General features: G+C 33.9%; 1 protein-coding gene across 10 annotated transcripts in view; it reads left to right on the forward strand.

Annotated features, from left to right (window-relative positions):
• Positions 1–26,632, forward strand: part of CPEB2 (cytoplasmic polyadenylation element binding protein 2) — a 70,348-nt gene that overhangs the window by 30,397 nt on the left and 13,319 nt on the right. For 4 of the 10 annotated variants that reach the window (XM_026514421.4, XM_026514419.4, XM_026514422.4 and 1 more), the window contains 4 exons: positions 228–278; positions 8,009–8,032; positions 21,755–21,925; positions 23,104–23,193. In XM_026514421.4, coding sequence (XP_026370206.2) covers positions 228–278; positions 8,009–8,032; positions 21,755–21,925; positions 23,104–23,193 — 336 coding nt within the window. The remainder of the gene's footprint in view (positions 1–227; positions 279–8,008; positions 8,033–21,754; positions 21,926–23,103; positions 23,194–26,632) is intronic. The other 6 variants (XM_026514423.4, XM_026514420.4, XM_026514424.4 and 3 more) reach the window with 2 other exon arrangements.

Consider the following 26,632-nt stretch of genomic DNA (forward strand, 5'->3'; position numbering starts at 1 on the left):
TTGCTTCTGAGTCACTTTGTGCTCTTATGACCTGGGAACTAAGGTTAGATGTTTTGTGTTATGCTTTCAAATTTCAAAGATGATTTCGGTTAATATGTTTTGAGTTAAGAAATTTTTTTTAATTTAAGAAATATACCATGTTCAGTAATTTCCTCCCTATCCCACTTCCCTTTTCTTGCTTAAGTAGCTCCATAATCTTCAAACTTCCCTTTCCTGTCTTTTTAAAGGTCGATTGAGCTATCCACATCCAGGAACTGATAATCTGTTGATGTTAAATGGTAAGTTTTATAAAAACATTTTATGTTTCCAATTTAACTCATGTAAATAAATATGATTGAGAACATAGTTCTCTATACCTTCCCCATACACAGAAGTTAATTATTTTATAAGTATAAAAATAAAGCTACAACTTCTGTACAGAAAGCAGAATTATGAATTTGAATATATTCTGGCTGTCAAAGCAGTCATTGTAGTGTATTTGTGACAGTGTGATTTAATTCATTGATCACAGACTTTGGAGAGAGTCCTGAGTATGAATACTGGGTTTCTAATTTATGGTGAGACCTTGTTCAGTAACTTCTGTGAGCCTTAGTTTCCATCTATGAAATGGGAATAACAATCTCAAGGTTTATTATGAGAATTAAATGAGATGATGTTTGTAAAGTGCATAGAACTTGTTACTTAGTATAGTACTTGTGCTTATGTTAATCAAGGAATGAATATGCTAGTGATTCTGTGTAAATATGGTGCTCACACTAACTTAATTTATTCTAACTAGAAAGTTACACAGTGAACTTCACCAGAGTTAGAAACAGGATAAATAAACTTTCATTAAAGTTTGTTTTCTTTCTGTTGGACAAACATTGTATTCAGAGTCACAGTACTTAGCACATCCATGATTGTGGGAGTGGACATGGAGGATGAAAATATCCTTCACAAAGGTATTTTTAAATCAGAGGGTGGATGAAGAGAGGGAAGTAGGAAGAAGGAAGAGTAGAGATAGTACTTACTTTAAAATACATAATTATATAATTAGAATGGCTTGGCTCTTCTATTTTAACTAAAGCTTTGTTGAGAACAGATGGCAGTGAAGTTGGCGAATAAAGTCTAAAAAAAAAAGGCCAGTATAAAGCTCGATCATGTGAACTAATACTAAGTAAAGACTGTAGTGACGGAAAAGTGGGAATAAAGTCCGGGCCACCTGGGAGATTGTCAAGAGAGGTAGGACTTTTGGAATGAGAGAAAAATGGAAGAAGCAGTGTCTGGTGATGTGATTGACTGGTTCATTTAACATTGGACTGTTATATATTGAGTTGTCCACCACACACCAGCTTAGTCTAAGCACAGGGTTATCTGTTAGGATCTTGAAGAATGGTTAGAGGTTGAATTGTCAAGGTTCTCACCCTGGGACCTGACTGTGCTCTCTGGCTGAGGCCATGTCTGGGCGAGACCTTACAATAGTCCAGCAGGCCACGTGCATGAATTCAGTGAATTATAGTGCTTACGTAGTCTTTGACCAGAAAGGTACTAGAAATCCCATTCCAGGACTTCTTCAATTAACTTTCCTTCTACCATGGAATTAAAAAAAAATATATGCCATTTCAATAGCTGGTCTCTGAACTCTAAATCTGTTACTAAAACTCACAGTGTTGAAATTGAGTTTACAAACTGCATATAGATCATAATTTTTATTTTCATTATGAGATTTATAAAATAATGATGGGTTTAGGTAACAATAAACTATTTATGTATTTATCCTGACTTCCTTAAATAATTTTCTTTCGAGACATTCTATGTGATAAAGATCATTCACATTTCTATTGTAACTTCTAAAAAAAGCAATCCAGTGGAAAAAATAGAATGTGTGTATTTCTCATACTCTGTTAAGATCCATTTGAAGGAAGGTACTGTATGAGACAGTTTGTTAGATCATTCACAGATGTTCTGAGATTTCTTTATGCATAGTATACTAGGGCGATTCAGAAGTATATTGTAATCACAATAGAATACATCAGTTATATGTGAGCAAAGAATTTAGGAGCTGCACTGTTTTTACAACTTACATTTTTGGCCACATTAAACATTATTATTATTATTTTTTAAAGATTTTATTTATTTACTTAGAGAGCATGAGCTGGGGGGGAGGGTAGAGGGAGGGGAACAAGCAGACTCCCTTCTGAACAGGAGTCACATGCAGGGCTCATCCCAGGACCCTGACATCATGACTTAAGCTAAAGGCTAGAGTCAGACACTTAGCCGAGGTGCCCCATGGTTGCATTAAATATTATTAAATTAATTGATTTCATCAGTTGTCTGAAGCCTTCATAAATAGCCTAGATGTTAGGTTAGAAGTATTTTAGCACATAGTAGACAAAAGAATATTTTATTTTAGGCAAGAGTTGAATCTTGTGGACAAATCTGCTTTTTTGTTATGTGAGCACTCTTCATAGCCTGCCACTCTACTCTAGGGCCACATTACATACTCAATACAGTAAGCTGTCCTGGATATTTTTAACTTTTCCTCGCAAGGGACTAGGAGAGAGAAAAGGTAATGAAACCAGGACATCAAAATGTGTTTAGGTCAGTAAGGACAGTTCAAGAGAAAAAAATTATTTTGCTCATTTGGGATCATTGTTAAGGGGGAAGCAGGAATCAGGATATTGGGTATATTTATAGGGTAAAGAGATATTTGAATATTAAGGATGTAAGTAATTTTTTTGTAGACATCTAAGTTATTGAAGAGAGAAGTAAGCAAATGGCAATAAAAAGTAAGGGGAAATTTTCCTTGAGCTGCTTTTAATTCTTGTAATTTAGCTATACTCCTAGCATATTGTCTCCCTAGGAAATATGGGAATTAAGTGTTATCAATACCAAGCCTTTGCCTATACTAAGCTATTATTAAATATTACTGATGAAAGAAATTACAGATTCTCAATACATAGACTTTTTAAATTATTAATTTTTAGTATGTCACAGATTTAAACTCACTATTAGCAATTGATTAAGTTGTATTACTTAACCAACAAGCATAACTAATATTATTGACTTTGAAAATCAATATTTGGTAATAAATTATACATCAGTATTTTTTGTGGTGATTTAGCAATAGTTAACAGTAGTTGGGCACGTGATCTGATGAGCATTGGGTGTTATACACCACTAATGAATCATTGAACAGTATATCAAAAACTAAAGATGTACTATATGTTGGGTAATTGAACTTAAAAACAGAACAAAACAAAGCAGTCATTGGTACCACAGACTCTGGAGGTAGATTATCTGGGTTTAAACCCAACTTCGCTATTTCTATTTCTAGCTGTGTGACCTTGGACGGTTTACCTAACTTCAGTTTGACTCAGGTTCTTTTATGTCAGAAGTAGACAAAATGCTGCCTGCCTCAGGGGGATTGTTTTGAGAAGTGAGGGAATTCATTCATGTAAAGTGTTTAGAACAGGTCCTATAAGTAAGAGTTAGCTATGGCAGTGGGTGATGATGAAAGGTGACAAAATGACTTTGAAAGAATACATTCATGTTCTCTGAATAGATGAAAGTGTTGGAGAATATAAAATTAAAAAAAGATGGAACCAATGTTTTCAAGTATTTGAAGAAAGTTAGGTATAGTGACCAAAGAAGGTTTGTTTTATGTTATTGCAGGAAGCCAAACCAGAACCATTTGGAAGGAGCTATAATTGGAACAAAATTTGGGTCAAAAGCGAAATGACTCTCTTGGGCAGTGTTTCTTAAAGTATGGTGTGCATGTCCCTTATGGTACCCAAGATGACTTTAGTGGTACACAAATGTGTATTAAAATAAATGCATGACTACTACAATTCAGGAACATTCCTTAGAGAAAACAGAATTGGCAGAAATCTGTGATGTTACTAGGCTATTACTAGGTGCTAGGCTTGAGTCCATTTAATAAAAAATAATATATAAATAGTAGTACAGTTGTTATGCAGATAAGGCAAATGTCGTAAAGCTTTCATGATTCTACCTTCCTTGTCAATTGACATTGTAGTTAAACTTTGAACTATTCCTTTAAGAAATAAACAGGGAATGGGGTAAAGGTCAGGAAATTGGTCAGACTAGGTAAAACTGTGCAATACCTCTAGCAAATCCTTAACTTTGAGCCTCTGTTAACTCAAAGAAGAAGAGGTATAATCCCACATCTGTAGGTCTCATGAAGTTGTATAGATTAAAAAAAAATTAACAATAAAAATTGCCAGAGAACTATAACTGCAAGTGGGCTCCTGACACACCATGTTCCTCAATCTAATTAGAAATCAAGTTGAATTGACGGGTGGAGACTGCCACTATTGAATAATATTGTAGAAGAGTCCAAATTTAACATCCGGAAGCACTTTAGGGAAGTCACATTGTATAGGAATGAGTAGATTGTCTAAAAAACAAAAGTACTATCTGAAGTTAGAACGACAGCCTGAATGTTTATATTTGTAAGTGTATAAATCTCACATATTTTATTATCAGTAGGAAAGAACAAAATAAAACAGAGCCACCCTGTTTTTCGTAGTGGTGAGGACCAATTCAAAATGATGTATCATTCAAGTATTTATTTCTATTTGGATCATGTTGTGTTCCTCTCAGCCCTCTCCCAAGGAAAAATAGCTTATATCTTTATTAGACCATACGGCTTTTCAAAAGGAGAAAAGAGAGCAGAAGTATGGGGTGATGCAAGCTAGTTTGAAATTTAAAATTGCTTTGATTAACCACATACAGCCATGTTTGTAATCAAGAGCTTGCTCGACTTTTTGGGAGGAAAGAAGTTATGTTTATTTTTTAACTAAAAAAATCTACTCTGTAATGAAATTGTGTTTCTGAGGGCAGATATTCTAAATGTACTGTATTAAGTCATGAAAATAGGAAACTTGAGTACGTAATCAGTTCTTTTTTATGCTGTTGGAAGTGGAGTAGATAACAGATTTATTTTGGATCTTGAAAAGGATTATAATTTGGGGGTATATTTCTCTCCCTGGTTTTGGCTTTTTAGAGCAAGAAATAAGAATTTCTTTAGTTTCACACCAAGAGAACTTTAACCTAAATATTTCTAGCTAATTTAGTATGTTTACCCATTTTTTCCTCCAGCTGCAGTAATTCATGCACCACAGCTGTAGCTAAGAGCCAGTTGTAAGGGCACAGAGACGCCAAAAAGAGTGTCAGAGTCCTCCTATTTCTTTTTAATGGGTTAGAACCTAAATAAGATTATTGATAACGCAGGACCAAATTAATTGTAAAGTCACTTGTGTAAAAAAGGTCTTTTTTCACAGCCGTCTTGTTATCTCCATGAAAAAAAAAATACTATAATTAAACATACATGCATATATATGTATCCACACACATATATATTTACATATGTATGTTAAATAGCCAGTTCCTTATTTTGAATGAGTTGTACTTTTTTATAATGCTTTATAAACCTTATGTACCTGAAATTTAATATTCTAAATACAGTTTTTATACAAAAATTGCTCACTTTTGTTTCTAAGTCATATTCTAAATGAGTTTGGAGGGGCATATTGTTTAAAGAAGTCTTCTTTAATTAAAACATAATAATAATTTAATGATTTTTTCTTACTGGGGGCTTTTAATAATTCTGAATCTGAGTTACAGAAGAACATACTCCAGAAATTCCCATAAGAACACTGGTAGGAAAGTGAGTATACACACCATTGTTTAGTGTGATGGTAGCAGATTGGTTATTTCCATGACAGCGGATGGGAAATGTTTTACATGGTTTTAGCTTCATGCAGTCAGTTCTATTTTTGGTAATGTAGAGATTTGAAATTTGAGAGTTGTCCAAAAAATAAGTGGAATAGCTCTTTACAGGATTCTAAAATTCCTCAGGTATGAGATAGTTGGAGAAATTTTCTAAATAATATGTTCAAGCGTAGGAATGAGATGAAACCTAAGATGTTATGAACATTTGTACATATTTTGACTATTTTAGTATTGAATAGCCTCAGCAAAGAATATAACAGCTAAGAATATAAACTGGTTATGATGTCTTTAATTTTCTCAATAGGTCAAGAATTATTTGCCATGTCATTACTTCATTATAGTTCATAATTTGACTTTAAACTTGATGAGAATAATTTTATTTGCTTTGTAAATGATCCACCTTCTACCCCCATGAATGAAATCGCATAAAGCAAATTTATACTGGATTAATACCATTTAGATCATGCATAGAGATAAGTAAGGAGCCTAACTCCTAAGACTGGTGCTGTGACTGGGGCCTATTGACCATTTCCACACTTAATACAACTATCAAGACTTCAGTGAATTGATTCCTCCGTGGTCTGTTCTTGTTAGCTCTTTTAAAATTGCTATTAGATTTTCCACAGTTGATCTCCCATCTCTTTGAGATACTGATTTTTTTTAAGGCTTTTTTAAGTGTTGGGAGACTTCCACAGCAAAAATGTTACTTCCACCCCTACCCTTACCCTAAACTAATATATAGGTCTGGTTAGCGATATGTAATATACACAGGTAATGTGCTTATAAGCTGTATGTACACACAAACACACAGGTAAGCTTACATATAAACTAATGTACAGGTCAGTCAGTCTGCTAGGCTGTGAGGTAATTGGAGCTCCCGAAAAGGTTAAATCTACAGTAGTTCTAGCTAAATAAGATAATGGAGGCAGATATGCAAATGAAGTTTGTTTTTTTAATAAAAGACTCCGATGTAAACCTTGTATTTACTGACTTATTTCTTGACTTATTTCTTGAAGTGTAAATGACTAAGGGTTGACAATTTTGTTTTTCCCACTGTTACTATAGGGGAATTAATGCTATATTCCTACGTATGGACATACTTCTTTATTTTAAAGCCTTATATTTTGTAAAACTTCTATAATAGAATATATTTAACGATGTGACATGTTTTCTTTTGATCTTTGCTTTATACTTTGGGGAAACTCTATTTCTAATGACTTTCAATATATATTTTGATTTGAGATGTATTCAGAAGGAAAGTTTCCCACGCCTAAAAAACTCATGAAACTTGGGTTAAGATCTTGATTTTAACACTTGTTTTTTGTTTTGGTACTGCTTTGATTTCATATATTAATTCCAGGGTAAAAATACTCATCATATACTCAGATTTTTAGGGGGAAGAGTTATTTAAAAATATGTTGTGGATTTTATCAAACTGGTTGTTTCTTATGGAGAATAAATTGCAGTATTTTTTCCCCTAAGGAATTATGTAAACTGCTAGTAATGTAGATTGAAATGCCTTTCTGCTTTATACTTTTACAGTATTTAACAAATGTGCTATTCTATGATAATACTAATAATAATTTGTGTCTGAATCTCTCTTACCCCAGAGATAGAGACATAAAAACTTAGCTAGAGATTATAAAACGTACCAAAAGGATTGAAAGCATTGTTAGCTATAGTGTATCATTAGTCATTTCTTCAACTAAGCAAGTCTGAACATGGATTGATTTCTTTACCTTCTGTCTAAGCTCTACAGGCTGCAGAGTATCAGTTTAATATTGTTGTATCTTTTCATTCTTCTCTGTCTTCCAGTACTTTCTTCACACAAGGCTTGGCGTAATGTGAATTGGGTTTGAGTAGCTATTTGTTGGACTGTATCTGCTTTATCACTCTTTATAATTAGGAAAATAAGGATTTAATTCAGGTTGTTTCCATTCATTATTTGGGATGCTGTTTAACTGTAAGGTGTTACATATTACTATACTGATCAGATTAAAGAAATATTTATTCATGAATTTAAGCATGAATGAGAATAAATGGTTTACTTCTTATTAATTTCATTTTTTGTACAGTTCAGTATATGTAATAAAAGTGCTTTGTAAATGGTAAAACACCATACAGATATTATACAGTGACATTGTCCTAGATCTTAAAACAAAGTAGCACTGATTACCAGATGCCCACTTAGCTTTTCATATCACGAATATTTGTATGGGTGGGCTTGTTTTTAGTTCTGACATTTTACAATTTGTCCTTTGTTTACATGCAGCAAGGAGTTATGGGCGAAGACGAGGTAATTCATTTCTGTTTGCTATGGTATAACTGTTTTTAATTGGGTTTTACTGATCAATGCTGTAATTAGCCTAGATTTTTAATGCACTGTCTGAAAACTCACAGAAAAGTTTTATTTTGATTTGCACACTTGTCAAAGTTTTGAATCCTAAATCTTTTAACCTTTAAATCACATTGTCATTCTAATATTGTTATTTAATAAATGTCTTCCTTTTAAACTGTCCAGATTTTAACTGTTTAAAGTAATTTTTATACCTTTTAAAATAAAGCTACTATTTATAGTTTTCTTAAAAAATATGTTTAATAAATTGTAGTGAAGGTGACATGCAGTATGCTTTTTCTACTCTCTAAATCTGTAACTGGTTATCTCTGGTACATCATTTACAACTCTATTAGTTTTATGTCTGACCCAGTTGAAAGTAAATACCAAATAGGCTGTTGTTAACACTAATGTATAGAAATCATGTTGCTGATATTTCTGTGTCTTCTAAGAATATAATGCTTTCTTTCTCCCTCTCTCTACACCACGTAGGCACACTCACACTCATTCACATACTCTCTTTCTCTCCTGCACCAGTCTTCCCCTCTGGGGTCTTGCTATCTTAAGGACAAAATAAGGACCGTGAGAGGCTGGACTACTAAACCTTTCTGGATAGCCGCTGACATGTTCTGGGGCTTAAAACTTGGCTTCTCTTTCTCATGTGCAGACTGGGAGGGAGCAAAGTAGATGGGATGAGAAGAAGCAAAAGTAATTTTATACCACTAGATTATCCTCTGATTGCACAATAATCATGATATTTAAATAGCTGTTTTAAGTACCAAAATGAATAAAAAAGGATTTTCCTTGACCCCTAAAATCTCCCTTGAGCCATGGAGGATAGACAGTAATAATAGTGCCTTTTGATAAATTTTATAAATATGTGCCAGTGCTTCAATTTCTTTTCATGTAGTCATGAGTATGTGCACTTTGAAAACAAACAACCTAAAACTTTCTGCCACCACTGATGACAGAAACAAGTATTATATATTCTTAAGTAGTATTTCCAGTTTTGTATTTCACATTGTCTAAATTTAACTTCATTTTTGGAATCTGGTTTCTTCAAATGCTTGACTGAATCTCTTGGTTCCTTAGTTTTCTGGCTAAAAAAATTACAGGATATAGAAACTCAAAACTCGGAAAACTAAAGCTGAATGACCTTCTAAAGGTTGTTGTTAGCAACTGAGAAGAGGGGGAAACTCTAAACTTTTAGAGTTTCAGTACCTGTTTTCACATCTGTGGACTATGGAGCTTCAATTCTTTTGGAAAAACCCACTTATCAGGCTGTGATTTTTAGGTATTTTTGAAACTCTAGAGAAGTTTAATTTAGGATCTTTTCTTTCTATACATTTTTCATTTTTTAACCATAGTAATTTATGTTTAATCTAATTTGGCATACTCCAGCATAAATATTACAATCTAGGAAGTTCTTAGGAGCACAGTATCAGACAGTCATGTTGTTGTTTATCTTCTTTTATCTCAATTCAATAATTATAGACTACGATTATGATATCAAGAAAAAGCAAAATTTTCTCCTTTCAGGTGGGAACTTACTACTACTCTTTATGGCTCCCCAGAGGATAGAGATAAAAACTTCAGAGCTGCCTGCCAGCTTTGGAAGAAAGAAGACTCACATGGTTTTAAGGCTTCTGGAGAAGCTTTCTTTAGGACAGAACTGATAGTTGTCACACTTACTTGGCTTAACATTAAGGGGTAACACCTGAATTTCCCTTTCAAATTATATGGCATTAGTAGTTTTTCAGTTGGTCCTCTGTGAATAGTCGGAGTCTGCTTTTAAAATTTCAATTTTGATGGCCATATGAAAAATATACCCATTAGAAATACTTATTGAGAGGTTTTATTTGAATTTGAAAGTACTTTGACACAGTAATAAAACATTAAAAGAAAGAAAGAAAGAAAGAGAGAAAGAAAGAAAAGAAAGAAAGAAAAAGAAACAAACCCACACACATACCAAAGGAATGACTCAGAAAGGACTTGAAGTAGCCTGGCTCTCTTGCTATTTTCTACTCATTTTTTCCTTTTTCTATGCTAGATACAATATCATTATCACACTGATAACCTTTAACTACCAAGATCCCCCTTGTGTGGGCCTCATGTTTAACATTTGGTCCATCAGAGGAACTGCATTAACTAATTTTATTTAATCATTTTCTTTTCTAAAAAATAAAAAAAGTCTGATACATATCAGATCTACTGCTCATGTGGGATGTGTCACAATGAGTTGATATAATTCTTACCAAAAATAAGACATTGCTCTTTACCAGTGCAGCGGTGGGTGAACAGTATTGTTTTCACAAGGCATTTCGACCTTGTAGAGCAGTTTAGGAAGAATTATTTGTTCTTTCTTGCCACCTTTGACTCACCTTTAAACCCAGACATAGAGGAGCTGTTTTCATTTAAAAGATTTCCCACTTGACTGCCGTCAAACCAAATTACTACCAAAATGACTTTATATATTTTAATTTCCTTAATAATGTCAAGAAGAACTTTAAATCAAATTGGCTCTAGTTATTAATATATAAAATATACTTTAGGAATATTCAAAATGTAATTATACTGGAAGTAATTAAGAAAGAGCAAATATTTCTTTCTGCCCCAAGTCCTATGTATCTCTATACTCTGAGAGCCATAAAAAGTTCTACTTCAGGGGCGCCTGGGTGGCACAGCGGTTACGCGTCTGCCTTCGGCTCAGGGCGTGATCCCAGGGTTTTGGGTTCGAGCCCCACATCAGGCTCCTCCGCTATGAGCCTGCTTCTTCCTCTCCCACTCCCCCTGCTTGTGTTCCCTCTCTCGCTAGCTGTCTCTCTCTGTGTCAAATAAATAAGTAAAATCTTTTTAAAAAAAAAAAAAAAAAAGTTCTACTTCAGAGCTGTCTGGGGATCAGGATCAGGGAGGAGGAAGGTAAGAGTGAACAACACTGGTCTGGGGTTGGGTTAGGGTAGGAGTGTGAAGGGAGATGTAAAATGTAATTTAAATTCTCTCTCTCCACCTCAAATATTTTTATATTGCAATCTATCCCTTTAATAAAGGATTAAAGGGCTACTGTGCTCCCAAAGGAACAAAAATATATAGGATATTTTAAGTAATAGAGCCTATTTTAGTTGATAGGGCTAAACATCACAATGCAGTCTGTTCTAGCAGGTAATCCCAAAGCTTGAGTTAATAGATTGTATATGGAACGAAATAGGAGAAAGGATTTTAAAAGGGAATGAAATTATGGAAATTCAGTTAGAGAGGTTGGATTTAGTGTAACCATTCAGATTTATGCAATGTAATAAACAAGGAATATTAATAATACAGTATACCATGTATTGCTTTAAAATTGACCCAGCATTCTGATTTGGTTAGATTTGATTCAAATTTGTTTAACTCTTAGTCTTGTAAAGTAGCCAGAGTACACCCCCTAAATATCACCACTATCAAATACTTTTATGATGAAATCAAGGCTGAGATTCTTCTTCTTTGAGAAATACTTTTGATAACTGTCAGAGAATAGGCAAAATCTACAAAGCATGAAAAAAAGCCAGAGTAATACTGGAAGACAGAGGTCAGCAAACTGTGGCCCACAGGCGAAACTTCCAAACCATAAACAAAGTTTTTTTAGAACACAGCAGTGCCCATCCACTTTTTGTCTGGCTGCTTTGGAGCTACAATGATGGCAGAGTTAAGTAGTTACAGCAGTACATACAACAATATGGCCTACAAAAGCCTAAAATATTTACAGAAAAAAATTTGCTTACCCCTCCGCCTTGAAGAGGCCAACTTCTACCTACTCTGTACCCAGCCATACCAGTATCCAAAAGAAACAAAATTTTAGTGAACTTGTCAAATATATTATGTCTAGAAAATAATTTACAAGGACATACTAGGCTATAATTGATTATTAAAGTTAAATGTCTTATCCATCCTCTCTGAGAAAAAGATGAACCTATTATTGGGGCAAAATCTTTTTAGGTGGTAAGGGTACCCTATAGCTTCTTCCTCAGTTCTTTGGAAAAGCATACCTTCTTAGTGATTCTACCTGATTAAGTAGGTGGTCTTGAGAGAGTTCAGTCTTGGATCTGTCTCTGTTGTTTTGATAGTTTTTTTGATCTTTTCATATTAGATAAAAATCATGCCATCACATTGGTAGATTTTTCTGCTCCAATAGAGTGACTTTAGGATCTTGGAAGATGGGAAGGATATTCATATTCACCCTATATTTATATAGTTTTTTTTTTTATTTTTAGGACAACATTTAGTAAATGAAAGTACAGGATAATGCATTGAGATCAAAGAACTATGCTAAGATTCAAATTGTAAATTGCCGAATTTTGTACAAATGTTTTCTTTTCCTTTCCTGCCTCCCCCTTTGGATATGTTGAGAAATTTCCTTAGTCTGGGCTTCCAAAATAAGGTCAAAATCTGATAAGTCAATATAGCTATGATTTGGGCACATTAACATAGCCACCAGTGTAAAGTTAGTAATTGCTTACAACCCCTGTTGTAAGTACATACCTTCCCACACCAGGAAACCAGGTGTCGGGGCCAACTGTCCTGTCATACAAACAGCCTAGTCATAATCTAGTGTCTTGCCCCATCTTCAGTTTCAGAAGCTCATCATGTAACTTTTATTATTGGATGGAGTAAACATTTTTTATGGGAATATAGAAAAGTCTCAAGCATTCTCTAATCCTTGTTATTAAAATATTTTGAAATGAGTAATTAGAATCTTAATTATCCATAACAAACAAGGCTTGTATTTGTGGTAGTGGCTGTTTTCTTACTCTAAAACCTTTGCCAATTTTGTGTTTTGGTAGAAGATATCTTTTTAGTCTTGTTAGAGGACTGTAGATCCTATAATGTTGCCTTCATGTTAGAAGGATTTTGGGTATCTGTTAAAGAGCCCTGGCAACACGGAAGTAATCTTACACTCTTTCATTGGCAGTGATTGGGCAGTCTTCGTTTATCTTTTTTTTTCATCTCTTTCATCTCTCATTCATCTCTTATTACCTCCTCTATAATCTTTATTGTAACTATTTTACCTTCAAAATTTTTATTGTACATTTTAAGTGACTAACTTACTGTGAGGTATTTTACTTGCATTCACAAGTAGGGCTTTTGAGCACATAGTTAAGAATGTCTCCAGTTTTCTATATTTTACCTTGATATGGCCTTTGGAATGTTTCTTTACTCAAGTATCTTCTACCTACAGTGTCCCCTCTTTTTTCTCCTCAACATTTTTCTGTCTAAAACTATCACATTCTTTGTAAATCTCTTAAAGAACTCCTAGTTAGAATCTCACTCTAATCTTGGTTATAACTAATCTCATATTGCATTGTATTAATTTTCATGTTTATATACATGCATGTGTTACAAATGTGTGTATATTTTCACATATATGTTACAAATAAATATGGGTGTATATACATTTTAAGTTAGAATCACTGAAGTAGGAATTCTGTATAACCTTGTTACCTTGTAGTATGATAGAGAATTTTGAGTCAAGATTTTCATAACAACAGCCAGAAAATATAAATGAGGTGTTTGATGTCAAGATCAAATGATGATTTCAAAAAATAGGGGGGAAAAAAAAGCCTTAACCCTTCAAACAATGCAACTGTAATTATAGTTTAAAATTCTTTTGACTGTAGGGCTTGTTAATCAGTATCCGTTGTTGCTGGTTTTAACAGCATGAAAATCTCACCTTTAAGATTATTTGGAGAAAAAACTTCTAATTATTATGGTAAGAACCTTAGGAACAACCGCATCCAGTTCTTCTTTTAAAAGAAGAAAACATTTGAAAATTTCATAAATAATTGCTTTTGAATACTTATAACTTCAGTCTCAAAGGGAAATTGTAAGATGTTAAGATTGTATAGAAGAGAAATTACTATCTGTAGTTATTTATTTTTTATTAGTGAATAGAATCACTGTGTAAATATACCACAGTTTGTCCCTTTCCCAAATATTGACAGACATTTGAGTTGTTTTCCATTTGGGACCTGTTGTAAATAAAAACTACCATAAATATTTTATTCCCTTTTTCTTTTCTGTGTGTGTGTGTGTGTGTGTGTGTACATAAGCACTCATTTCTCTTAGATGTATAACTAAGAGTGGAGTTGCTAGTTCATAGATTGAATGTATGCTTAACTTTATTAGAAACTACGAACTAGTTTGCCAGTTTTATACTCGAATAGAGTATAAGACTTTGTATTGTTAAGCTTTCTAATTTTACCCATCCTGATAGGCATTAAAGTGACATCTCATTATTCTAATCTGTATCTTCCTGATAACTAAGGGTGATGTTGAAACCTTTTCATAAGCTTATAACCTATCCATTATATTCTTCTATAAAGTTTCAGTACACGTTTTTTGCCCATTTTTAATTCAGTACAAGTCTTTTGTCTGTTTCATTTAAGAGAGTTCTTTATGTATTTTGTCCTACTTTCTAGTAGTTGCTTGCCTTTTCACTTTATGGTCTTTTGATAAGCAACAAAGTATTTAATTCTGATGGAAGTCCAGTTGTTTTCTTTCATCATTAGTGCCTTTTGGTCCTAAGAAATTACTGCCTGTCCCCAGACATCATGAAGAAATTCTAGAAACTTAGCTGTTTTATCCTTTACATTTAAGTCTTGAATTTATTTTTGGTATGGTGTGAGAATAGGAATCAAGGTTCCTTTTTCTCCCCCTCCAGCTGGATATCCATTGGTTCATCACCATTTATTGAAAAAAAAAAAAATCTTCCTTTCCACATTGAACTACATAGATAACCTTGAAAAACATCAACTGACTGTAAATTTGGGGTCTCTTCCTGGACTCTATTTTGTTCCAGTTAACTATTTTCCTATCTTAACGTCAGTGTTACATTCTTAATAATCATAGCTAACTAGTAAGTCTTGAAATCTGCTTGTGTAATCCTCTGACTTTATTCTTTTATATGATTTTTAAACTGTTGTGAATCCTTTGATTTATCATAAATTTCAGAATTTCCTTGAGATTTCTAGAAGACAAAATGTGCTTGGATTTTGAATGACATTGTATTAAATTTATAGATAATTTGGAGAGAATTTACATCTCACATGTTGATTTCTTCTCTCTATTCATTTCCTTTAGTCTTGCAGAATTTCTCAGCAAATTTTTGTTTTCAGTGTAAAGGTCTTGCATATCTTTTGTTTAATTTGTTCCTAGTATTTGATGTATTTTGATGACATAAGGAATAGCATTATTTTAATTTTTTTTCCATTAGTACTGTCGTCTAGAAATAAGTTGATTTTTGTAAGTTGACTTTGTATTTGTCCCCTAGCTAAATGCACTTATTTCTAGTAGTTTGAGTCTTGAATTTTCCATATAAAATCATGTTCTTAGCAAGGACAGTTTATTTTTTTCCTTGTGAGTATTTGACACTTTTTTCCCCTCATCTTACTGTACTAGTTCTACCTCCAGTACAATTTGAATAGAAATAAGTGAACGTTCTTCCAAACCTCAGGGAAAAGGCATTTGATAGTTTCTCATTGAAGATGTAAACTCTGGGTTTTTAATGCACTTTATCAGATTGTGGAAGTTCTTGCCTATTCCTAGTTTGCTGGGAGTTTTTAATCATGAATGGCTGTTGAACTTTATCAGATGCATTTCTGACATCTGTGGAAATGATTGTGTGATATTTGTTTCCTTCTGTTAATGTGAATTACAGTAATTGATTTTTTTTTTTTTTTTTTGCTTTTTTTAATCAAGTCCAAACCAGCAATTTTGGAAAACTTTGTCTTTTGAACAGAGAGACAGAAAAGCAGAATTTTAATCTTATATCAGTATACTTTTATTTTTATTTTTTCCTTTTATTTGTTTAGTTCGTTAGCTCTACACCCAACGTGGGGCTCAAGTTCACAACCCAAGATCAAGAGTGGCACGCTTTACTGACTCAATCAATCTTATATTCCTGGGGGTGAACTCTATTTAATCATGATGTGTTTTCCATTTGTGTATATTTCTAGATTCAACCTGTCAGTATTTTCTTTAGGATTTCTGACTCTATGTTCATAAGGGATATTGACAGGTAGTTTTCTTTTCTTGTAATGTTCATACAAGGTCTTACTATCAGGGTTGCAAAACTAGTTAGGAAGTGTAGCCTTTTATGTACATAGGCTCTGTGTTGGTTGATGTCCCCTTTTCCATTAAGTATTGGTAAATTGAGTTTTTTTTTTCTTGATAAATTTGATAAACTTTGCTTACAGGTATATCAATTTTATAAGCTTTCGAAGAGCCATTTTTTGGCTTTGTTGATTTGCTTTCATGTTATTTTATATGTCATTGATTTTAGTTTTTTATTTCTTTTATCTTACTCTCTTTGTATTTAATTTGCTGTTTTCTCTCTTTTTGTGGCAGAAACTAGGATTATCTAAACATTTCTTCTTTTTCTAATATGTATTTTAAAACGATAACTTTTTCTCTTAAGTATGGAAATTTTCCTCTCAGTATATAGCTTTTGTGACCTCCCACAAATTTTATATTGTGTTTTCATTATCATTCAGTTTTAGTCTTTTGAAGTGTAAGAACCTGAAAATACATCCTACTTTCAGAACAAAAAAAAAGAAAGATAATTTACTTTTGGTTGAAAACCGTTGTGTTTTAGTCCAAATCTTTTTATAATACAGTTTTACTTCTCCCGATGCATATAATTTTACATTTATCGCCAGTCATTTTCAGGCACTAAATATATGTGTGTATCATTCTTACAAAGCATGTTTAAAGTGTGCTGCACATAAAAGATGTCATTATTTAGTGGTTCTCCTTTTATAATCATATTAATTTAGGTTATAGGGAAACATAATTGGCAAGATAAAAAGTGATATTTTTGTTGATGTATTCTCAGTTAACTCTTCTTTTAAATGAGTACTTAATTCCATAGTTTTTATGGCTTCTTGAAAGTGGTCATGATTTTCTAGCAATGAAAAAAATTTTGTTTAAAGATTTTATTTATTTGTCCGAGAGAGAGAGTGAGAGAGTGAGTGCACAAGGGCGGGGGGGGGGGGGTGGGGGCGAGAAGCAGGTTCCCTAGTGAGCAAGGAGCCTGATGTGGGACTTGATCCCAGGGTCCTGAGCTGAAGGCAGACACTTAACTGACTGAGCCACCCAGGCATCCTGAAAAGGCTTTCTTTAAGATTTTATTTGTTTATTTGACGGAGAAATAGATCCAGAGAGCACAAGCAGGGGGAATGGCAGAGGGAGAGGGAGAAGCAGGCTCCCCACTGAGCAAGGAGCCCAGTGCTGGGCTCAGTCCCTGGACTCTGGGGTCAAGATCTAGGTCAAAGGTAGATGCCTAACCAACTGAGTCACCCAGGCGCCCCTAGCAATGAAAATTCTTGTTAGTATGGCCAGTGTGTGATGTTTCTTAGACTTTCCATTACATCCTTTGTTCAGCTGAGCTTTGCTTACTAGATTTTAGACAAATAGATTTTTGATAGTTATTTTATTAACTATAATTTATTTGTTATAGTTAAAACTACTATAGTTAGTAATATAGAACCATTGTTAAAACGTGGTTATATTACAGTATTAACAGTTAACACAAAAAATTTAAACCATTTTTGGGTCACCTCTCTTATGTAGTGATTTGCTTTGTCACTGCATTTAGTATTTCTATTTAGACCCTAAATATTTATGATCTACATTTTTGCTCAAGATAAAAGTCTATTAGAAAGACTTTTTTTATTATATTCATGGAACTGCTAAATTCACATGTATGTTAGGGCACTTTAAAGTGAAATGATTTCAAATGTATTGACATGTCTGAAATAAGTATAAAATTTGGATTTGTAATTTTTCTATTAAAAACTAATATGCATGTTTTCTGGGGCACCTGGGTGGCACAGCAGTTAAACGTCTGCCTTCAGCTCAGGGCGTGATCCCGGCGTCCTGGGATCGAGCCCCACATCAGGCTCCTCCGCTGTGGGCCTGCTTCTTCCTCTCCCACTCCCTCTGCTTGTGTTCCCTCTCTCTCGCTGGCTGTCTCTATCTCTGTCAAATAAATAAATAAATAAAAAATCTTTAAAAAAAAAAAAAACTAATATGCATGTTTTCTGCCTCATCTTATTCCTTTTAAAATACAGAATTATTAAAGTCTGACCTTAGAAGTTGAACCAGTTATTTACAGTATTATTTGTAATGGATCTTGATGAGGTTTATTTTCTTAAATGAAATAGTTAGATAAAATACTTGTGAAGGGCTTTCTTTCTGTTGATCACACAGACTATTGTCATTTGTTTTACATTAGTCCTTATTTCTGCTAGCAAAGGTATTAGAAAAGTTAAATATTCACGAAGATACTTAGTTAACATGGACATCTTTCAGAACATCTTATTTAAATTGAATTTAAATCTGTACAGTAATTCCTTATTCCTATACAAATAGGATCTTCCTCCCTGTTTTTGGTGTTAGAAACTTAAAATTCTTACTTCCAGCGTCTGGCTAGCTACATACAGTTTAACAGTAGCCCCCTTCTCACCCCAACCCCAGTTCTCTGCAGGCCATCACATTTCACATGGTCTTTGTTTATATCACTTGTATCATTAAGAGTCATATTTTTCAAGATGTTATATTAATGACTTCTTAATGTTGAATATTACTTGTATATGTTAAGGCACATGCTATAGATTCTATGTATTGTCTCCTCATCCAAAAAAAAAAACACCTTATATTCCATCTTGAAATAAAAACAGTTTCTCTGCATTTTTATTTTCCCTTTTTCCTCTCTAATAAACTTCTAAAGAATCATCTTCTTTTGATGTCTTTATAAAACTCTACACTCAGCGTGACTCCCATCCAACTTTACTAAAATTGCTTACCTTCAAAGATCATGCATGTCCTCGAACAGTTGTCATTTTTTAAAATGATTATCTTAATGTCTCACACTGTTATTTCATGGCTCCTCTTTCTTTCTTTTTTTTTTTTTTTAATTTATCACATTTTTCTTTGGCAGTGTGTTACAATAATATTTTGGCTTTGTGCTTTTCTTACCACTGCTTTCTTGAGCTCCTTGAATGTTCCATTACTTCTTTATAAATTTCTCAAGGAACTGCCTTATCATTTCTCTGTGGAGTTGTCTTCAGTGATATTACAAAGAACCTTCAAGTGTCATTTCTGTAAAATTGACTGTCTTCAAAAAAATGTGGCTTATTTACTTTCTCCACTCCATTTGCAACCTCCTACCTTACATTTAATCCTGAACATCTTCTCTGCCTATGCAGTTTGACATACCTACCCTTTTTTTTTCTTTCAAGGTTTTATTTAAATTCCAGTTTCTGAACATACAGTGTAAGATTGATTTCGGATGTAGAATTTAGTGATCCATCACTTACATACAACACCCGGTGCAACACCCAGTGCTCATCATGACAGTGCACTCCTTAATCCCCATCACCTATTTCACCCATCCCCTGCCTACTCCCCTTCATCAGCTTTCAGTTAGTTCTCTGTAGTTAAGAGTCTGTTTCTTGGTTTGTCTCTCTCTTCCCCCCCCCCCGGTTCATCTGTTTTGTTTCTTAAATTCCACATATGAGTGAAATCATACAGTATTTGTCTTTGACTGACTTATTTTGCTTAGCATTATACTCTCTCGCTCCATCCACATTGTTGCCGTTGGCAAGATTTCATTATTTTTGATGGCTGAGTAATATTCCATTTGCGTATATATATCCCATCTTTATCCATTCATCAGTTGATGGACATTTGGGTTCTTTCCATGATTTGGCTAATTATTGATAATTCTACAAACATCAGGGTGCATGTATCCCTTTGAATCAGTGTTTTTGTATCCTTTTGGCAATACATAGTAGTGCAGTGCTGGCTCATAAGGTAGCTCTATTTTTAACTTTTTGAGGAACCTCCATACTGTTTTCGAGTGCCTGCACCCACTTGCATTCCCACCAACAGTGTAAGAAGGTTCCCTTTTCTCTGCATCCTTGCCAACACCTGTTGTTTCTTGAGTTGTTAATTTTAGCCATTCTAACTGGTGTGAAGTGATAATCTCATTGTAGCTTTGGTTTGCATTTCCCTGATGATGAGTGATGATGAGTACCTTTTCATATGTCTGTTAGCCAGCTATATGTCCTCTTTGGAAAAATGTCTGTTCAGGTCTTCTGCCAATTTTTTAACTGGATCGTTTTTTGTGTGTTCAGTTTTATAAGTTCTTTACATATTTTGGATACTAACCCTTTATCAGATATGTCAGTGTCATTTGCAAATGTCTTCTCCCATTCCAAAGGTTACCTTTTAGTTTTGCTGATTGTTTCCTTCCACATATACCCTTTCTTATACCATTTTTGGTCTTTATTGTCTTTATATTTATTTAATGATTCTTATTATTCATGTTCTAATACTTTCTTTTAGCTCATCCTCCCCATTTTTCTGTCTTGTTTCCCAGATATCTTCTCTTCACTGCTATAGTTATCTCCCCTGTCCATCCTTCCTGATCTGTTCATTTCTAATCACCTTAACCACATTTGCTATAAGTCTTCCCAAAGCACCAGTAAAGTTATCTTGCTTGAACCCCCATATCCAGTTTTTTGTTTGTTTTAATCACATACTAAGTAAAACATCTCCTTTAGCCTGATGTTGAAGGCTAAGTATTCTGACTAGCCTCAAAGCTGTTTTTATTACTTATACTCTCCTTATTTCCAACATGTAGTAGTCAATTTTGACTGCTCCCTATTTCTTAAATAAATTCATGTTTTCCTCTTTTATGTTTCTCCTTCCACTTGGAAAATTTACTCAAAACCATGTTCTAATAAATATTTTTACTTAGAAATATCTTACCCTCTCTAATGCACTGAATAAATACCACTAGCTGTCCCTTTTTACCACAGTTGGGGATTTAAGAAATTACCCATTTATTAGCCAGACTATTCCCTTCCTCCAACAAACTTCCTCTGAAGTACTTTGAAGCTTCCTTATGGGTATGTGCCATAGTTATATGTATAGATCTTATCTTTTCTAAATGTACATTCCCTGAGAGCAGGGGACTATATTTTATTAGGTCATTTTATTTTTTTGATCCCCATGGAGTCTAGCATCAGGATTGCTGCAGAGAATTATACAGGATATGCCCTGGACAGAGGGTGCACCCCTGAAGGGTGGGATCAGATGGGGACCAGAATCCTAGAGGGGATGCCTTTTTCTGTTTTGCACATGTGCAGAAGCCCTGTCTACCCTTTTATATAATTGTCACATGTGTAATCAATTGATTCAAAACCTTGTATGCAAGTCTTACTTGTTGCCTTTGTCCTTACTTACTGTGGTCTGCAAGTGGCTTTTTATTATGTGCTCTTACCTATTTAGTCTGTGCCATTTCCCCTTTGCTACCAATTTCTCAAAGGTTTCTCCTGTTACACATCCAGTTTAAACTGTCCCCATACATCAGATTCTTGCTGCTTTCCATAAAAAATTGAAGTGATATAGTGTTTGCAGTATAATTGTTGTCATATGATTACATTTATTTCTAAGTCATTCTTCAGACAGCTTCTCTTTTGAATCCAGGTAATTAAAACCATAAACTCTCTGAATTTCCCTTATTTTTTAATTCCTGTGTCACCTTCATGTTTTAAGCCTTTGAATTTGTCATTGCTATTTAATGCTTGATTTTATCATTTCCTTATATCTGAGATCCAAGTTATATTTGTTTTTATATTTTAGGTCGTTCTTCCCTCTTTCCAATAGATGATGGTCTGCTTGATGATGGTCATAACGATCAAGTTGGTGTTTTAAATTCACCCACATGTTACTCAGCTCATCAAAATGGAGAACGAATAGAACGCTTCTCTCGAAAAGTTTTTGTTGGTGGTCTTCCTCCAGATATTGATGAAGGTAGTGTGATAATTTGAGTTTAAAACAAACAAAACCCTAAAATACAATGTGAATGGGGGTATGGAATTTTTTACCTCGAGATTTTCGAGGTCAGAATGGATATCCATCTCTGTTAAAATATTTTGTCACTCGTTGAAATATGAAATAAGAGGTAATTGAACAGTTTAAAGATTTTTTCTTTATATGTTAAAATGCATATTGTTACTATATTTTTTTGTAAATAAGATTATCATACAAAAAGTTATTCTAAAAAAATCTTAAAATCTTTTGTATTACCATAAAACAACACACACAAAATAAAATGCCTGCGGTGCATGATAGTCAAAAGTTTAATTTCGTTAAGGATAAATAGGCTGTTAGAAACAGGTAAGAAAGAGGTAATAAAACCCAAAAGAGTAATGGAAACAGAACATAAACAGGAAATTCAGGTAATGCAAAGGCTAAACAGATGTAAAAACAATCATATGTAATAATAACAAAAGAAAATAATTCAAGGTAAAGATTAAAAATACTGAAACTGTCTAATGTTTGTGCAGTTCTGGGAAATCTGCCACTCTTATTCACAACTAAGAGGATATTGCTACACTTTGAGAAATTTTTCAATTATGATCCAAATATACATAAAACTGTTTTAAGTGTTAATTAGTATAATAAGGTTTTCATGTAATGAAATGACCTAGAGCGTATCATTGGGTTTCACCTGTATTTGTTTCAGTGAAGCTACCTGGTGTGTGTCAGACCTTAGTATATTTTGAGTGTGATAATTCTACATGTCTTGTTCTAGCAGACCTTTTCTTTCCCTATGAGATTTTATTTACCAAGCAGTAATCATCTCTTTATTTAACTTGATATGATGTTGGCATGTTTTTCAAGCCAGTAATATTTATGGTTTGTTACACTGTTAATCCATTAGTATCTACATAATGTTATATAAAATTTTAAAACACTGAATTGATTGCTCTGGCCAATGTGCTACTTAAAAATAAATTTATTTTGACTGAAATAGCTATTTATTTCATGTTCTTTTAGTAAGGATATTAGACGTGTTTTGAGTTTTCATATGCTAGTTTATCTTAGGGTACTTGGTACTTTTAAATTTTAATCCTTAACATAAAATTTTTTTTTCAAAATGAACCATTAAAACTAATTCCTAATGTGTATTATTGTACTTTTTTAAGACGAAATAACTGCTAGCTTCAGAAGATTTGGGCCTTTGGTAGTAGATTGGCCTCATAAAGCCGAAAGCAAGTCCTATTTTCCACCAAAAGGTAAGAGGTTTTTATTGTTAATATTTTCTAGGGAATCAGTTTTCTGGGAGCAAATAAGACAATATCAATTACTTTGTGCTTTCTTTTCTTTTAGAATTGCATATCGTCACACCTTTATATAAAAACTAATAGAATAATTTGTAAAGGCTGGTAACATGTCAAGTGAGGAAGAATGGGCCTGAGGACTATCATAGTTTCACTTTAAGCCAGTCAGGAACCATTAGACACTTGCCGTGCTTTCTCTATAATGATTTGACAATGATTTGTTTTGAGTCTTTTTTTCTCTGTTTGAAGCATCCTTCTAAGTAACTGGGATACAGACATTTAAAGAAGTGTCCCTCTATGCAGTGAAATTAAGATCTATTTGAAGTGAGAGAAAAATATAAACACATGAATAGTATAAATATTGCAAGATTTACTTAAGCGTTCCAAACAGTAGCAGATAACAACAAAGCAATATTTACTCTGTGGATGAATTTAGCTAGAGGAGAAAGTGACTGGTCCAAACCCCCATTATATAAAGAGATCTGATCTGAAGAAGATACCTAGTTGTGCTAGTAACTTATTGCTAGGATACTACTGTGTCTTGTCACCATAGCACAAGAATCACAAATCACACTATCATTTATGTGAGCAAAGCAAGGCCACCATTAGTGAGCAGAGGAAATAAGTACCCCTTGGCCACAATGAGCAGGGGAGGTGAGTGGAGAGAATTAAACATGAATCCAGTCAGCTTGTTAATGGAAGATTCTCTGAAGTGAATAAAAAGAAAGGCAGGAGATTAAAAAACTAAGACTTTTCTTTGAACATCATTGAAATAAAATTTTAGAAAAACAAAAACCCTATTATTCTCATGGCTGAGTGAATTTTCAAACCTGGAAAAAAGACTCCAATAGATCTATTAAATGGTCTGATTTGGGCTCTGGGAAAGAAAACGTATTAGAATAGCTATTGGCATACAAAAACTAATTAAAAGATTTCTGGTAATGAATTATATGGGATATCTCACTTTTTTGTCACTGAGAATTCTAGAACCTCCGTTACCAGTTCATGTAGATTTTTAGAGAAATGGAAAAATGCAGTGGTTTTTGTTTTATACCTTTATATCTTATACTTATGGAACCAAGAACATCTTTTGAGCAGGGATTCTGAATCCCAGGTCTCTATGAGAATCTGGTTAAAGCTATGGACCTTTCTCCGTGTACTCTAAATTTTCACTCAGATTTGGAGTTTACTGGACTTGGAGGTCCTGATACTTAGTTTAGAGAGAAAATTAGTTCCATATAGATGTAGACATTCATTTGTTCATCTGAGTTTTAATCTGTTGTTGAGTTTTAATTTGCTGCTGAATTTTAAGTTGAGTTTTAATCTGTTGTCCATTGTTTCACTCTCTTGGCCTTTTATAAATTTTTTTGAGTGTTCAATAAAAATGCCAATTAGTTTCTAATATTCCTGCCTAAGTTACCAGTACCCTGGCCCACTTCAGGAATGTGATTAGTCTGTCCATACCTCTGGCTCTCTCCAGTTTTTCTCCCCTGGTACAGCCAGAATAATCTCTCTGAAAACTCATCTGATAGTGCTGTCCCTTGACCATCTACTTAAAACCCTTCAGTGGTTTCTTTCAGTTAGAATAAAGGCAAAAATGTGTTTGCCCTGCCCAGCCTCCCTGTCTCTCTGATTTCTTCTCCCACTGTTGCTTCTTGTTTCCTTCTGGTTCCAAAAACTGGCCTTGTTCTCTCCTGCCTTAGGACTCTTACATATGATATTCTCTCTCTCCCTGAAGGCCCTCCTCATGTGTCTTCATCTACATACCTCCATTTGTCTCAGTTTAAACATTGGTTGCTCACAGGATACTTTCAGGACCCACCTAAGGGTTCACACACTCTTGTGGGCTCTCCTAGCATTGCTCTGCTCTTTCATAGCACTTGTCACAGCTACGATGTTACATTTTTACAACTCTATAAATCTGTGATGATTTTGCTAATATCCAGTTCTTCCCATAGTCTGTAAGACTCTGCCTTCACTCATCTTTGTATTCTTGGTAATGCATAGAATAATAATTGACTAACACATGATATAAACAGTTATAAATACTACAGGATAGAGAAGTTCCTTTGACCTGAAGTAGGTGGGAAAGGCTTTACTGAGAAGTTCTGGTGAAATCTGAAGGTATTGTGTAATCTAGATATACATAAAGGAGTTGAGCAGACTTCCAGGCAGGAATTGAAATACAGTTTTAGAAAGGAATGAGAATTGGTTTGTGTGGAGACAGGTATACATTTTTTGCCTAAGCCTCTTGTTCTTAGGATGATGGACTCTAAGCCTAGAAAGATGTGTTGGCACAAATTTAATCAAACAGAATGATTGCTTTCTTTGTTGCTCTTGTTGCCATTGTTGTTGTCATTGTGGTTTTTGTGGTGATGGTTAGTTTATTTTCTCAAACTGAAAATAAAACAAAAAGACCTCAAGAAAGTTGCACAGGCAAATCATAGTTTTTGATATAGTTATAGTTAATTGTCCTTGCCAAAGACCAGTGTTTCCAAACTGTGTTCTTTCAACCAGTTTTGTCATTGTTGTAATACGTTTTCCGTGGTTTGGAAACACTGGTACAGAAAGCATCCAGTTAGTGAAGCTGCCTTGTAACTAAGGCAGCGACATGAGCCCTTGGATATGGAGCCACCATGTACATATGTTTCCTTTACAGTGAATGAGGTTCACCCTATATGAGTATTAGCTTGCTGTATAATATGTTTTTGATAAGAGTATTTTAATATTTAATGGTTTGCCTTAGCTAGATCATAATTTACCTGCCATGTTGCTTAGTTTTGTGATACAAACATTTCTTCCCTAATAATCACAGAAATCATTAAGCAATATTAAGAATATTGAATGTAGGGGTGCCTAGGTGGCTCAGTTGGTTAAGCGGTCTGCCTTTGGCTCGGGTCATGATCTTAGGGTTCTCGGATTCAGCCCCGCGTCAGGCTCCCTGCTCCTTGGGTCCAAGCAGGGAGCCTGCTTCTCCCTCTGCCCCTCCTCCTGCTCGTGCTTTCTCTCTCTTTCTCTCAAATAAGTAAAATCTTAAAGAAAAAAAAAAAAGAATATTGAATGTAAAGTATTGCTTTAAAAGTAAGCAAAATTAAAATATTAATATCAAAAATTAATATCACAAATCTTAACATTAAAAATACTGATTTAAAATCCTCTCAATTATTACAAAACAATTATAACTCTCATATCCTTAACTTGTATCAAATTCAAGCCTTCATTTAAAACCAGTCTTCATTTTTTATTTTTTCAAGCATATTTAAATAATTTCTAGCAGTTGGATACGTCTATGATGTGATTTTTAATCTTGCATAATCATACCTTTGGAAGTTTCTATTGCATAGGTTGGTTTGATGGCGTATATATGCAATCAGGTATTACAATTTTAAAATGA

This window comes from Ursus arctos, unplaced genomic scaffold (assembly GCF_023065955.2).
Source record: "Ursus arctos isolate Adak ecotype North America unplaced genomic scaffold, UrsArc2.0 scaffold_9, whole genome shotgun sequence".
Lineage (NCBI taxonomy): Eukaryota > Metazoa > Chordata > Mammalia > Carnivora > Ursidae > Ursus > Ursus arctos.